At 37.0% G+C, this 16,245-nt stretch overlaps 1 protein-coding gene across 6 annotated transcripts in view; it reads left to right on the top strand.

The window, feature by feature from the left end:
* Positions 1 to 16,245, top strand: part of top2b (DNA topoisomerase II beta) — a 79,596-nt gene that overhangs the window by 52,527 nt on the left and 10,824 nt on the right. For all 6 annotated transcript variants that reach the window (XR_010897247.1, XM_067410874.1, XM_067410875.1 and 3 more), the window contains 10 exons: positions 261 to 492; positions 2,472 to 2,606; positions 2,713 to 2,913; positions 9,700 to 9,895; positions 10,146 to 10,237; positions 11,807 to 11,962; positions 12,306 to 12,389; positions 12,485 to 12,682; positions 12,995 to 13,148; positions 13,308 to 13,475. Coding sequence is in view for 5 of the 6 variants with exons in the window: in XM_067410874.1 (XP_067266975.1) it covers positions 261 to 492; positions 2,472 to 2,606; positions 2,713 to 2,913; positions 9,700 to 9,895; positions 10,146 to 10,237; positions 11,807 to 11,962; positions 12,306 to 12,389; positions 12,485 to 12,682; positions 12,995 to 13,148; positions 13,308 to 13,475 (1,616 nt within the window). In the remaining variant the exon portion in view is untranslated. The remainder of the gene's footprint in view (positions 1 to 260; positions 493 to 2,471; positions 2,607 to 2,712; positions 2,914 to 9,699; positions 9,896 to 10,145; positions 10,238 to 11,806; positions 11,963 to 12,305; positions 12,390 to 12,484; positions 12,683 to 12,994; positions 13,149 to 13,307; positions 13,476 to 16,245) is intronic.

The raw sequence follows: 16,245 nt of genomic DNA, 5'->3' as shown, positions 1-16,245 counted from the left end.
CACAGTATTTTTCACATAATTTATTTATCTGTATACCGCTGTTTCCACTGTCATAAAAACGGGCTGATGACTTCCTTGTTCTATGAAGCACACTGATGGAATTAATCAATAATCAAATCCGTTGCCAATTATATTCATTATCGATTGTTTCGCGTGTAAAAAAACACAGTATTTTTCACATAATTTTATTTGATCGATTAGTATCTTCAAATAAACACACCAAAATTGTACAAGAAATCATTTTTTCTTTTTTCTCACAGTCCATTGGCCAAACTGCTGTTTCCTGCTGTGGACTCCAGCCTGCTGAAGTTTCTGTATGATGACAACCAGAAGGTGGAGCCAGAGTGGTACATACCCATAATTCCTATGGTACTGGTAAACGGAGCTGAGGGTATCGGGACTGGCTGGGCCTGCAAGATCCCCAACTATGACCCGCGAGAGATTGTCAACAACATCAACCGTATGCTCAACCACCAGGACCCCCTACCCATGGTAACACTTCATCCTCACTCTTTTACTGATTATTGCATGTTTATTAGGAATGTGACAGCATTAAATTGTGATATAATGAGAATCACTGAAACTTACATCACGGTATCCACTATATTTTTTTACTTAAAGGGTTAGTTCACCCAAAAATGAAAATAATGTCATTTATTACTCACCCTCATGCCGTTCCACACCCGTAAGACCTTTGTTAATCTTCAGAATGCAAATTAAGATATTTTTGTTGAAATCCTATGGCTCAGTGAGACCTGCATAGCCAGCAATGACATTTCCTCTCTCAAGATCCATTAATGTACTAAAAACATATTTAAATCAGTTCATGTGAGTACAGCGGTTCAATATTAATATTATAAAGCGACGAGAATATATAGTGATGGCCCATGTCAAAACACTGCTTCAGTAAGCTTTGCAGCGTTGTAATAATAATAATAATAATAGATTTTATTTTAGTCGCTGTTCAAATCACTCAAGGTCACCATACAACAAGAAGAAATAGCCACAAGAACAATATTAAAATAATAAATGTAAATGCCAATAACCATAAGTAAAAAGCAGCAATTACAAAACATGACAGCTATAAGAATAACAAAAAACAAATGTGCTAGACTTGAGTGCACACAGTAATCATGAAGGATAAGCTATTCTGAATAAATGAGTCTTAAGTTTTAACTTTAAATTGAGTAACGAGTCTCAATCACGGATGTTGACTGGGAGAGAATTCCAAAGGCGAGGAGAAACACGGCTAAAGGCCCTATGGCCCATGGTGGTTTGACGAGCTGAAGGTGTATGGAGGAGACCCAAGGAAGTAGAGCGGAGAGTTCGAGAAGGAATGTAAGGCTGTAAGAGATCTGAAAGGTAAGGTGGAGAGAGGTTATGAAGAGATTTGTAAGTGAGGAGAAGAATTTTAAATTCAATCCAGAATTTGATAGGAAGCCAATAAACCTGTTGAAGTGATGGGGTTATATGTTGTATAGATGGAGTCCGGGTTATGATACGAGCAGCAGAATTCTGAATCATTTGGAGTTTATGAAGAGATTTGTGTAGTAAACCAATTAAAAGAGAATTGCAGTAGTCAATGCGAGAGGTGACAAGCAAATAAACAAGAATAGCAGAACTGTGCAGAATGAGAAATGGACGGAGACGAGCAATATTACGGAGATGAAAATAACAAGACCTGGTTATATTATTAATGTGAGCTTCAAATGAAAGGGTGCTGTCAAAGATGACCCTCAAATTATAAATCAGTGTGTCGAATCAGTGTGTCGAATCAGCGGTTTGGAGCACCAAAGTCACGTGATTTCAGCAGTTTGGTGGTTTGACACGCGATCCGAATCATTATTCATCCGAGTCTGATTCATAATGCTCCGAAGCTTACTGAAGCAGTGTTTTGAAATCGGGCATCATTATATAAGTCATTCTTTTGTTTTTTTTGGTGCACCAGAAATATTCTTGTCGCTTTATAATATTAATATTGAACCACTGTACTCACATGAACTGATTTAAATATGTTTTTAGTACATTAATGGATCTTGACAGAGGAAATGTCTTTGCTGGCTATGCAGGCCTCACTGAGCCATTGGATTTCAACAAAAATATTTTAATTTGTGTTCCGAAGATGAATGAAGGTCTTACGGGTGTGGAACGGCATGAGGGTGAATTTGGCTTAGGAATTTGGCCTAATTTGCAGAGCTGAATTGCAAGTGCCATTCTGTCCATGTTACGTTATGATAGTAAAACCAAAACATGAGTTAAAAAGTAATGTGACCAGTGTTTTCCATTTTTAGCATGTTTGTGTCTTGAGACCTTATCTAGCAACAGTGATAAACACCTGCCACTATTGCTTATTGAAACTTACAGCCATACAACACCACATACCATATCTTCGGACAGATGGAGGGATCATCAAACTCATGTTCAGATTGTTAAGATTTTTTATTATGTGCCTCTCTTTATGTTTTTCTTAGCTGCCCCGCTACAAGAACTTTAAAGGCATCATTCATGAGCTGGGACAGAATCAGTATTTGGTCAGTGGAGAAGTGTCCGTTCTGGACAAAAATACCATTGAGATTATTGAACTTCCTGTTCGCACCTGGACTCAGGTAAGGTCACTAGTAGAAGTCTTGATTTTATGACATTAGATCTATTTATTGGAATTCTGGTGTGCTGGTGATGCCAGAAATTATATCTTTTTTTTCTCTCTCTCAGGCATATAAGGAGTCGGTTCTTGAGCCCATGCTCCAAGGAACAGATAAAACTCCTCCCCTGATCAGCGACTATAAGGAATACCACACTGACACCACAGTGAAGTTCGTGGTGCGCATGACAGAGGAGAAGCTGGCACAGGCAGAGGCGGCTGGCCTTCACAAGGTCTTCAAATTGCAGTCGTCCCTGACCTGTAACTCCATGGTACGAACCTCCCCTCCTGAAGCTCTTGAATCGAGCTAACATGATTGTCACATCACTAGAGATGTTCCGATATCCCTTTTCCATTCCCGATACCGATTCCGATACCTGAGCTTAGGGTATCGGCCGATACCGAGTACTGATCCGATACCAGGGTGCAGGGCTCTGAACCGGTTCAAGGAACGAAAACGTAAACCGGAAACTAACGAAATTTTGACCGGAACGTAACCAGAAACGGAAACTGAATCAGATTTAATCGTTTTGAACAGAAATGCTCATTTGAAATGGCCATTAACCAGTTAATAACGTTATTTTTTCGTTCTATTTAATATTTTGCTTTGGCAGTCAACTAATCACGAATTCAAATAGTTCAGCCTATGCAAATGTGACGCTGACGCATCCAACGTGAGTGAAATGCCCATGCTGACGCTCTAAAGTGAGATATGCCCGTGCTGACGCGCTCAGGCTCACCTGTCATGTCATCATAGATTAGATAAGTTACAATGGTAATGCCCTGGCATTAGTTTTTCCGATGATATATGTCACCATTAGGCCTACATTTAAGTAAAAATGAATGTCAAGTAGGCTAATATGCAGCTTGATGTGCGTTTTGAAACCAGCGAAAATTACAGGATATGTAGAACATGAGTTCACACAACGCCACATCACGTACATGCAGAGGTTCAGAATAAAACTATAGGCTAACATAACACATATACAACAAAAGGGAATATTTAGGCCTATAGGCTACGCAAAATATTTCACCATATAATTAGGTCTACATATTAACAAAACGAAAGTGGTTCATTGTGGCGCACTCCAGCGATCTAGGAAAGGAAACAGACATTCTGCTTGTTTTCGTTATTTAAATGTCTTTTGTAAATGTATGAATTATGTCTGGCTTTTAAATTACGACCATAAACCATAAATTACAAAGTACAGTTTAGGAAAAAATGTTCCAGTGGTCGCGACGGCGCCTCATGCGCACGCACACACACAAATTCTTGCATTGCTTACTTGATATCGCAGCTCAGCTTGTTAAATATTAAAATAAAATACAATCAACCAAACATATGAAACACACTGCTCAATGTAATTCTGTAATACAATCTGCCGTCCTGTGACCACCGCCTGACTGTGCTGTTATGTGAAGAATGATGTCGATAATGCGAGTGAAGTACAAAGCTTACATAATAAATAGCCTAATAGTTTAGCATTCGTCTCGAAAATGGAAACAGTGCCGAATGAGAAAGGTATGCTTCAGATTCACTTTAAATTAATTCGTTTAGCATCTTATTTAGTTTTATTTCTAATAAATAACCCTGTTTTTCACTTCGCTGCTCTAAACAGTGGTTGCTTATGGCAACACAGCACAACGTCCTGTGTTTGCATTCTGAGAAGAATTGAGTTCCGATTTGCTGCGTTAAGCAAAGATAGCGGGCACAACTACATATTGTTTAAGAAAATGGTATCGGATCGGTACATGAGCTTAATTACTCGCCGATACCGATGCTAGAATGTTTTCTGGTATCGGTGGTATTTCTGATACTAGTATCGGAATCGGAACAACCCTACACATCACACCTTGATTAATAATTATGTCAGAAACATACTCTGTGCTGGTACACAGATTTAAGTGCTCTTTCGAATGATTGTGTATGGTCCTGCTGTACATATATTTATGTGCAGTCTTTCATTATTGTGGTAACAGATTTCAGTACTCAGGGGGCTGATACCACTGTTACCATCAAATATCTATGCCATTAAACTTAACATTAAAGCTTCACTATGTAATAAAAATCACAGTGTTATTAATCAGAGAGTGCAAAGGAATCCATGTTCCAAACCATGTCTTTTTCCAGATGCACTTTTATAAACCTATAAACAGAGAAAAGTAGCTCTGTCTACTCTGGCACGTGTATGGTGTAGGAGTTGGATAAAGCTGAAAGTTAAGTGTCACAATGGGAAAAAACAAACAAACAAATAAACAAACAGAAAGCATCTACAAGCAAAAAAATCAACATTGCCTTGGCTCTTCAGAGGTGGCAAGAACTGAAGAACTAAGATTTAAAAGTGACCCAGAGTTAGCTTTTTTCTTTCTGAAAAAGTAAGATATTTTATTGAACTGATAAATAGCCATGTAGCGTGAGTTCAGTATATAATGCAATCAGACTAGCAAAACCACTATCAGACTACTGCAGTTTTTAAACGTCTAGAGAGCCAAAAGTTACATATTTTAGCTTTCAATGGCATTTGCAACATATTTTTTGATATGTGTTCATGTACTTGCATAGAATAAGGCACTATGATTTCTGCAATGTGGAAAACACGGACATAATCACAGGATCCAGTCATAAAAATGAAATATAACATGGAATGTCAAGGAATTTGGCAAAGTTTTGGATGAATAAATGATGCTTTAATATTTCCTATTAAAGCAAGGCATACCGCCTTGAATCTGGTCAAGTGTATCCATAGCAGACTGGTGGGAGTGGCCTAGGATGCAACATGCCCATTGCATTATGGGTGTTAAATTTTTCCTATCTATTTGGCAAAAGGCAAGACAGTAGCCTTTTTTCAGTTTTCAAAAACTTTTTGCTTTTCTACTGCATACCCAGCTAACAGGGAACCCTGTTATCATAAAGTTATCTTTAATATCATATCTTCTGTTAACCATAACTTTCACTTAAGTTCTTTAAAAGTTATGTAAATGTTAGGACAAAACATTCTTAATGCGCAAAAAAACTGGACATTTTTAGTTTTTTTTAAAAAATGTTCAGAAATAACGTTTTCATAACATTTTCAAAATGATAGAATGGAATGTGTCTCCAATGTTCACATACACCAAGAAAAAACTTTCTTAAAAAACTATTGTTTTAATAGTTAAAACAATTAATATTACTTTAATTAACTAGCCTAACCCATATATATTCAAATATAGTTAACAAATAATGAAATTATGAGCAATAGCATAAATAAATACAATAGAACAAACAAGTTTTCAGGTACAGAAATTTAATAAGTTAATCAAATGTAAAATAACACCTGTCTTCACTGTAAATTAAATGGATTAATCCTTATTAAAGTTACAAAAGCTGTTCAGTAAAGAACCGTAAGCGATTTTTTTTCTTTGTCTTGTAGTTTTATTAACATTAAAAACACAGGCAGCAGCAAGAATATTAGGATGCTGTCACTTTTAAGACCTAATTCAGTAATGTCAGGCATTGCTGTTCTGCATGAGCTGAAACTGAAGACTGAATGAACACCGGTATGCTTTTAGCCTGGATGCCAGCCGAACTTAGCCCCGCCCACAACATTTTGAGGTCGGGGAGTTCGGTCTGGACTCGATCCGTAGAGCAGTAATTATGCCAATCATATTTGTCAGGGCGATGATTGACAGATTATCACCAGAAACGTAATTAGCCACTTCATCAAAGAGCGCTTGGGTTGAATTAGTTTACAACAATGATGGCTGTTGTTGAAGAACTGAGATGTGTAGATTCCGCCATCGCGTCCGTTATAGAAGATATCGACAGCGCATTAATTGGCAAGTATACTTAAGTATACTCCGTGTATACTTATTCTTTTTACAACACCGGCAAAGATTGTTTACGCTCATCTTCTACTAGTTCCAGCATGTGTGCAGTTGAGTTCTGTTGACAACTATGCGTCGCTCAACATACATCACTTACTCTGTAGCTCTGATTGGTTGTAGGTCTATCCAATTGAGGTCTTTCCTGGATCGGTTGAAATACGCCCCCATAATCAAAGCCCAATGGAGCAGTATCAGACTCATATTCGAACTAGAATTGAGTATGACCACGTCAGGCTAGTATGCTTTGGAAGCAGATTAATTGACTCAACCAAATCATCCTATATGAGATTTATCATATATATATATATATACTGTATATATATTAGTGGTGGGCTGTTATCGGCGTTAACGTGCTGCGTTAACGTGAGACTCTTATCGGGCGATAAAAAAAATATTGCCGTTAATCTATTCTCAAAGTTGGGTTGGGAGCTGGGTCTATACTACGCAAGCTATGATGACTTTCACCTTGATATTTTAGCTCGGATGTATACCTAGCCAAATTGACCCTTCGCAAAGACCCGCCCCCCTTTGTTACTGTTGCTTTGTCCGACAAGCCCTGGCGCTGTCATGCCACACACAGTGATAATGCATCACGGAGCAAAGAGGATACTGACAACACGTCGACAGACAAGACAGCGCAGGTTACTTATGATATTAAACAAAGTCCCAGCTGTGTAGATTTTAAAGAAATTCAAACAATAAAAACCGTTTTGTTGCTCTTTAATGTGTCGTGACCAGGGCTTGACATTAACACCCGCCAAATGCGGGTAGATTTTAGGCTGGCGGGTAAGACAGCCACTCCCACTTGCCACTTGGGCGGGTTGAATATAATATCAGTTTACAGCCAAATGATCGTTGAAGATCGTCGTAGCACAAAATTACAATCCAATCACACAATTCGTTATTTACGTGCAGTTAGTGAAGAAAGCGCTCTCTCTCTCTTTCTGTCGCGAGCGCGATCAGTTCTCTTCGCGCCTAAATAGTCAAATACACGTGCACACAGATGTCTAAATGTCCATGGTGTGGAGTATCTCGTGTGAATACAGTCGGTTATGGCTTAAGTGGACGTAAACAGGTGAGTAATAACTGAATATGCGTCAGTTACGTCCATGCATTCAGCTGCCCAATTAAATAGGTCATTAATGTTAATTAAACAACAAAACATGTTAAATGAATGTAGGCTATATCTTAAACCTACTGTATCTGAAAAAAAGATTATTTTTAATTTACTATTGTATTTGTAATTTGCTTCTTTGTTCTTTTATATAGCCTAACACAAATAACTTATCTCATATTAGCCCATACTCATATTGTCCACCTCTTGGCCACCTGTACATGAATATGAATATGAATATGAAAGCATTTATTGTCATTGCATTTGTATACAACGAGATTAGGAGCACTACTCCTGACTGGTGTAGACAAACAATATACAAATATTCTATATACACAATACCAGATGTAATACACATACCAGATGATATACAATGTAGTCTTGATTTGGGTGGTCAATCTGCATTTAAAAGTTTGAAAGGGTTTTAAATCTTTTAAATTAAGTAAAATTACTCAAAATAAAGTAATTTAAGCATAACAAAGTCAACTTTAATCATATAAAATATAATTTACCAACATCAAAATTGTGACCAGTGAAAATGCTGAGTGGCTAGTAACTTTAGAAAACCACTAGCCACAGTGTCTGGTGAGCAAAAAAGTTAATGTCAAACCCTGGTCGTGACAGATTGCTGTAGCCCCTCAGCTTAAAAGGCTCGTAAACCGATCATCTCTTCCTACGAGTCCATTTATAGCATCAAATAAACATGAATGAACATGAGAATCAATGTCGTTTTAAAAGTGGAAAGATGTCAATATACACAATTTTTCAAGTTTAACTCCACCGAGGTTAATCTTCTAACTCCTGACTGCTTTGTCGTACAAAATAGCAGATTACTTTTAGTCATTATTTGGGTAGCACACATATTCTGAATGTCTTCGGCAGAATTCAAATGAGCCATTTTAATGTAGATTAATTAGATTAATGCCAAGATTACAGTGAGATTAATCTAGATTAAAACAATTAATCTATGCCCACCACTAATATATATATATATATATATATATATTAGGGCTGTCAATAGATTAAAATTTTTAATCGCGATTAATCGCACACCCTTTTGTCTTTACAAAAAAGGACATCAAATAACCAAATGATATGAGTCCATATAATTCATTCATTTATGTATACCAAAGCACCCATAAAAAAAAAAAAATCACAGCAAAAAACGTTTAAGAATTTACAGTGTATAGTATGTGCAACAGCAAAGAGCTTGTCTACATTTTAGACAAGTCAAGTTGCGATACTGAACAGGACCACATGAAGATGCCAAAAAAACCTAAACCAACCACCTTGACCTGCATATATGCTAAAGTACACAGCACCATACACAGGACAAATCAAAACATTATCCTGAATGTGTGTGAAAACAACATGAATGTTCTAAAAAGTGTCTGTGCATAAATACAATGTGATTTGTTTGATTTGTTTGCGCATCAATATAAGGGACTCACGCATGCTTAATGTACGACTCCTGTATGTCACCGCAATCGCCTTTACTTTGACTGCAGTCCTCATCCTTCAAAACTTTACTAGCGAGACACTGGTTTGCTTTATCCAGCCGAGAAACATAGTTTACATATCATCTGGCCATACAGCAGTGGGATGTTGAAACTTTCCATTCAGACAGGAACAGCACGATGAGGAAGGGCTTGCGCTCTTCAGATACAATGACAGAATAGGACAGAGAGTTTGTGTTTTAAAGCGAAACAGACACTGGAATGAATAAGTCTCTATTCTCTCTGCCATCTCTGATGTAATCAGCATGGTCTTTTAAGATCATCTAACTGCGTGATGTAAATTACGTTAATAACGTAATTTCACATGCTTCAGTAATTTATTTGCATTAATTCAAAATCCTTAACATGTTAAAATTATTTAATGTCATGGGTTAACATTGACAGCCCTTATATATAAAATATGTACAGTATTTTCTGTGAACCATGGTAATCTAACACTATTTTAATGATAATTAAAATGTGAAATGGTAACCACCTAGAATTTTACCATGGTTTATTGTGAAACCGATGATGTACCATATGATTTGTATTTGCCTCATGATTTTTTTCTGTCTGGTCTGTAGGTGCTGTTTGATCACATGGGCTGTCTGAAGCGCTATGAGTCTGTGCAGGAGATCCTGAAGGAGTTCTTTGAGCTGCGCTTGCACTATTATAAACTGAGGAAGGACTGGTTGGTGGGCAGTCTTGGCTCTGAGTCAGCCAAACTCTCCAACCAGGCACGATTTGTGCTGGAGAAGATTGAGGGAAAACTATCAATTGGTGAGATATCCATATGTCTGACAGATTTTAAGAACCTTTTTGGCCTGAATCCTGTTTCTGAAGTATATATATTTTTCCTGTCTTTCTGGGTAATAAGTTTGCATTTCTGCTTCAGTATAACTGGTAATAGCAGCTTTGCAGCAGAGGAAAAATGAATGAAGCACCCTTTAAATTTAAATTTAAATTTTATACATTAAAAAATGAATTTCGTGCTCTCAGTGTGTTTTAATAGTTTGTATTATTTTACCAGAGAACAAGTCAAAAAGAGATTTGATCCGAATGCTCGTGCAAAGAGGATATGAATCCGATCCCGTTGCAGCCTGGAACAAAGCCCAGGAGAAGGTATGTGAGGAAACTTAGATGATAGATACAGCTATGTGTATATATGCATCTGTTAGAAGTCAGCTCATTCATTAAGATAAAGCAAGAGCCTGAATCATACATTTTAAGACCAAACCCACAATTGTAGATGTGTAATAGTACTTTAAATGTAAAACACTTAATTTTTTTTAAAATCAGAACTCGATGCAAACACCATAGACATGTTAATTATCCTGAGCCTGACCTTTAAACTTTAGACTACAGGAGTTTTTAAATCCTAAACGATTATGAAATCTATTTGCATCATGCAAATAGATCACATAAATAGAATCTTTACCGAATGTCTTCTCTCAAATCTCAAACATGCATACACTACAAGATTGAAAATCGAGGCACATCAGACACTACAAGACATTATTAAGTTTATCGTGCTAGATGGAGCATCTTACGTGATTTCATGCGGAAGCAGATGTAAACAAATTAGCAACATCATCAGCATGTTAGCTTTCTACACTCTCCCCATACGTTTAAATCTGATGCGAATTCTCCCCTTCCCTCCTCTTTAGAGTTGTGGTATGTTTACGAAGATATGTTTTACAGGCAGTCGTGTTGTTGCCACACTTCCACAATCCGTTGCTCCATCTCCGCTTCCCGACGGACCTGTACAGCAGCTTGTTTCATGGTTGCCGTTTCAAAACTTCTACATTCTCTCGTAATCATATTCATAATCATCCCAATTTAAAATCCTAAATATCAGACATGTTTGATATTATCGGGGCAGCCCGGATGTGTCTGCGAGCAGATTGGGAGGTTTAAGAGTTGATTTGTAAATGCCTCACATTACCAGGTTATCTGGCCCAAACATAGTAACCAACCAAGGTCCTGGACAAGATTTTTTCTCAGATTGTTGGGAGAGGTAAATCAGGAATAATTAGGCCTAAAACTCCTGTAGTGTAAGCCCTCCCTGCTGAAAATCTAGCATAAAATAGCATGAATTCTATGTTGGTCCAAGCTCGTTTATGCTGGTTAGAGCTGGTGTAATGCTGGTCTAGTGCTGGTCTAGCTGGTAGACCAGCATAGTTATGCTGTTCTCAAGTAGAAATGAACTGGTGAAGCTGGTCTACCAGCACTCCTGCTCCCCATGCTGGTCTCAGCATGCAAAACATACCTTATGCTGGTGACCAGCAATGTTGGATTTTTAAGTTAATTTGGCTGCTCATTAAATAAATGGGATTTTATAGCTTCTAGTGCAGTGGTTGGCAATCTCTTTAGTAATGAAATGTATTTTTTATGTTCCTAGTTAATCACTGTTAATTAATTCTCAAACTTTAATAGTATTGATAGCTCATAACTCAATAAAACAAGCTGTGTTTTACCTCAAGGAAAAGTTTTACCTCAAAATATAGATTTGTATGCAGGTGTGAGGTACTTTATCTAAATCAAATACATACACCTCTTTTGCTCACATTCTGGTGATTACCGACCCCTGTTCTAGTGTTTTAATAAGACTGAAGGTTTAGTTGAACTTTTTACTCACTGTTTATATCTCACTGTTTCTCTTTGTTTGGTTGGATGACGATGATGTCTTAGTCATTGGAGGATGAGGAGGGTGAAGGTAATGACAGTGACAGCTCAGTGGACTCTGGCACCTCCTCTGGGCCAAATTTTAACTATATTCTGAACATGCCTCTGTGGTGTCTAACCAAAGAGAAGGTTGAGGAACTCCTCAAGCAGAGAGACCAGAAGGTACCAGAATCTATCACTCTTACAGTAATTAGTGTTACAGCCAGTGATTCTTATCAGTTTTATACACTTTATTGAAATGACTGAACTTTGTTAATGTAATGTAACATCATGAGTGAAGCGGTGTTAGATCCTTCTTTCTACCAATTTTTTGGGGTTTACTGGTATATTGCCCACCTCTATTCCAGGTAATCTGAAGTCATATAATAGCTTTGTGTGAGGAAAAGACTAAATGTTATTCACTGAAATTCGGGTGTAGTGTGAACTAATATTTTGACTAATAACAGCAGCAGGTTGAAGCCTTCTGTGTTAACTGTGAGTGTGTGCTCTTTAAATTGTTATATAGAAAGCAGAGCTGAATGAACTCCAGAGGAAAAATTCAGAAGATCTGTGGAGGGAAGATCTTGCCGTCTTTATTGAGGAGCTGGACGTGAGTCTCATTTATAGATGTTAACTTTAGGATTGGGTTGAATCACGATGCATGTGATAAAGTATGTGAAAGCTTTGTCTGTGTCTTTCTTCCAGCGTATAGAGGAGCAGGAGAAGGAGAGTGTGAATACTGGAAAGGCCACAAAGCTGGTGAAAGGGAAGGTGGGCAAACCTAAAGTGAAGAAGATGCAGCTGGAGGAAACTCTTCCCTCTCCCTTCGGTCGCAGGATAGAGCCACAGGTCACACTGGCTATGAAGGCCGATGCCTCCAAGAAACTCACCAAAAAGAAGAAGGTAAGGATGAGTGTGTGTGAGGCTGAAATGTGCTATATATTTACTGTGAATGTTATTTCATTAAAATAGTCATGTATTAAATATATTACAGGAGTAGGAGTACAATTAACAGTGATTTTTATTATATGAATCTATTTCAGTTTTTGCAGTTATTTTTATAGAAACTGTACAATAGTAATATTGTAATTGTTAGTTATTGCAATAGTCTGGATCGATGTATCAATTATACCTAAATAGGCTGAAGCACAACTAATAAATGCCAAGCCTGGTATAGTGTGTGTCTTTGTCTAATGATGTCTGTGTTCATGTCAGGGTGAGGTAGATGCAGCCGTGAAGATGGAGTTTGATGAGGATAGTGCGCTGGGCTCCAATGGAGGAGAGAATTCCCTCATTTCTCCATCCGGCCTTCCCAACCCAGGAGCCAAACCCAAAGCTCCGCGGGTCAAGCGAGAGAAGAAAGAACCTGGTAACAATAAATATTGGCACTGTATTTAATTCCAGTTTACTTTCAAATGTGTTTATATATATATATATATATATATATATATATATATATATATATATATATATATATATATATATATATATATATATAATTTTATTTTTGTTTTAATATAATCTTCAGGTACTCCAAAACAAAGGAAGCCAGCAGGTGCTAAAGGTCCACCTAAGAAAGTAAAGAAAAGGAATCCATGGTCAGATGATGATGAAGGTGATGATGATCGTTCTGAAAATGAACTGGATGAAAGTGAACCTATTATTCCCAGAGACACCACATCCAGGAGAGCCTCAGGTGTGTGTACTTCCATTACTATTTTTGTACAAAATGTAAAATGTTATTGTTTAATTATTTAAACCAGGCCTGAGTGATATGATAGTACATCATGCTGTACGTTTTATATCACCTTATATATTTGCTTTACTAGCGAGACGCTGGTTTGCTAATGGGCTATCGCCCATTTCACACATACTCCGTCTGAATATGGAAGCATATGTGTAGCAATATTCAATTTGAAATGTAATATGCAAAATGGCAATGCAATATGTAAAATGGCAATGCATTTCTGTGTTTAAATTTACATTTTCCATTCCATATATGCAATGTTTGGAGCAAAATGATAATTCAAATTCAACAATAGAATTTACATTTGCCATTTCCTACACTACGTTTAACAAATAATTTAAACATATATTTTAATGCTTTATAAATTGCAAAATTAAAATGAAAATGTATTAAAGAAATTATTATATATGTTTAACACGGTCAAGCCAAAATTGTAGCAAAATGATCATTTAAATGTTATTTTTCTTAATTGCATTTACACTCACAGTGCGATTGCATTTTCATTAAATGCCCTGCAATGAATTAGCAAAATTCAATGTGGATTTGAAAATGCATTTCCAGCCGATCAAGTTCCCGCCCTGTCAATCACTTCATTAAGGCGAGGCCAGGTGTTGGAAACATGGCGGCAGAGTTATGAAGAGTGAGGCATAAACTGGCAGATGATGCTGATCAAGAACAGAGAAATGTCAGTGTTCCTGCAGATGATGCGCTTCTGTCAGTCATAGAACCAGTACGTTATTAGAAGCATAGATATTTATGGTTAGGCGTCTCGCAGTGAACGCGCCTTATGCTCGTGAGGTGAGCGTGCTCGCGCAGCTCGAAGTGCTGAAACAGACGCGTCGAGTGAGCAGTGCTTTACAACAGGTTCCTTTACTCATAGAAATAATCTTAAACAAGATGTCCGAGATTATTGCTCGCTCTATCAGTATGATGTCTGTTTTTCTCTTTTTATCGTTCTGATTGTTTATGCATCATTTATAATAATAAAACTATAGTCCATCTGGATGCTAATGTGTTGTTTATATTAATAATAATAATAATAATAATTTCTATTCGAAAAAATAATGTTAAAACCTCTCTTTCACACACTAGAAAGCACCCCATCCAGCCCATCTCTAATGCTCCTAAAATTCACTCAGGTGATATCTTGTCTCTCTGGACAGCTACACAGAGTCATTCTTCTCGGTCTGAGCAATGAGTTTTTGTCTTTTTTAAAATCTTTTTATTTTTTTTCTTCTATGAAAATTTCATTTTCAGCCATCATACCACAAAACTCCAGTTCCAGCACATCCCAAAGGCACTACTGGATTTGTAAAACTGAATGTTTCAAGATGTTGGAAATACAACATTTGATAGAAAACACTATCAGTTAAAAATAAAAATCACATCAATTACCACTTGTCCAGCAGATGGCGGCAGAGGACCATTTATTGACTCATTTAAGACATTTCCTGTAATATTTTTTTCATGTTTCGCTTTTGAATAAATATTAAACATTATGAAATCAATCGATTTAAAAATAAACGTTGTCAAGGTGATGTATGAAGTACTCACAAAGTCTCATGAAAAACAATAACTTTTCTTGAGCATGAATTACACAGAAAGTGCTCTCCCTTTATACTCACAGCAGCTGTCAGTCAGTGCAGCTCAAGATCAATGAATTCAGCACACTTGTGAAAACTCTTATTTTGTTCAATGAATCTGCGCATAATAAATCGTTAATTTACAGTGTGTTGATGCTTTAGTATTTAAGTGACTATATTCTGATTATAAACTAAGTATTACACTATTAAAGCTGTTAAAGCTACCACAGGACGTTAAAGATAGAGACACACCAACAAGTGACATTTCACCAGATGTTTTCCAGCTAGTTTGTATTATTGCGGACATTCTTAAGAACGTTTCATGCATATGGTCCATTAAAGGGCCCAAACTGTGCTAAGAAAATATCCTCAACATCATCACCTGTTCACATGTGCTTTAGTGTGTGAAAGATGGGTTTAGACATGACCAGTTATTTTTGGGAATATAAATTATTATTACTATTATTATTATTATTATTATTATTATTATTAAAAAATAACACTCATTAACATCCAGATAGACTACACATCGTTTTATGAATTAAATGATGCATAAACAATAATCGGAACGAGAAAAAGAGACAACATGCTGATAGAGCAAGCAATAATCTCGGACATCTTGTTTAAGATAATTTCTATGAGTAAAGGAACCTGTTGTAAAGCACCGCTCACTCGACGCGTCTGTTTCAGCACTTTGAGCTGCACGAGCGCGCTCACCTCACGAGCATAAGGCGTCACTGCGAGACGCCTAACCATAAATATCTATGCTTCTAATAACGTACTGGTTCTATGACTGACAGAAGCGCATCATCTGCAGGAACATTTCTCTGTTCTTGATCAGCATCATCTGCCAGTTTATTCCTCGCTCTTCATAACTCTGCTGCCGCCATGTTTCCAACACCTGGCCTCGCCTTAATGAAGTGATTGACAGGGCGGGAACTTGATCGGCTGGAAATGCATTTTCAAATCCACATTAAATTTTGCTACTTCATTGAGGGGCATTTAATGAAAATGCAATCGCACTGTGAGTGTAAATGTAATTAAGAAAAAAAAAACATTTAAATGATCATTTTGCTACAATTTTGGCTCGACCGTGTTAAACATATATAATCATTTCTTTAATACATTTTCATTTT

This window comes from Chanodichthys erythropterus, chromosome 15 (genome assembly GCF_024489055.1).
Source record: "Chanodichthys erythropterus isolate Z2021 chromosome 15, ASM2448905v1, whole genome shotgun sequence".
Classification (NCBI taxonomy): domain Eukaryota; kingdom Metazoa; phylum Chordata; class Actinopteri; order Cypriniformes; family Xenocyprididae; genus Chanodichthys; species Chanodichthys erythropterus.
This window is presented reverse-complemented; position numbering and strand designations above follow the sequence as displayed.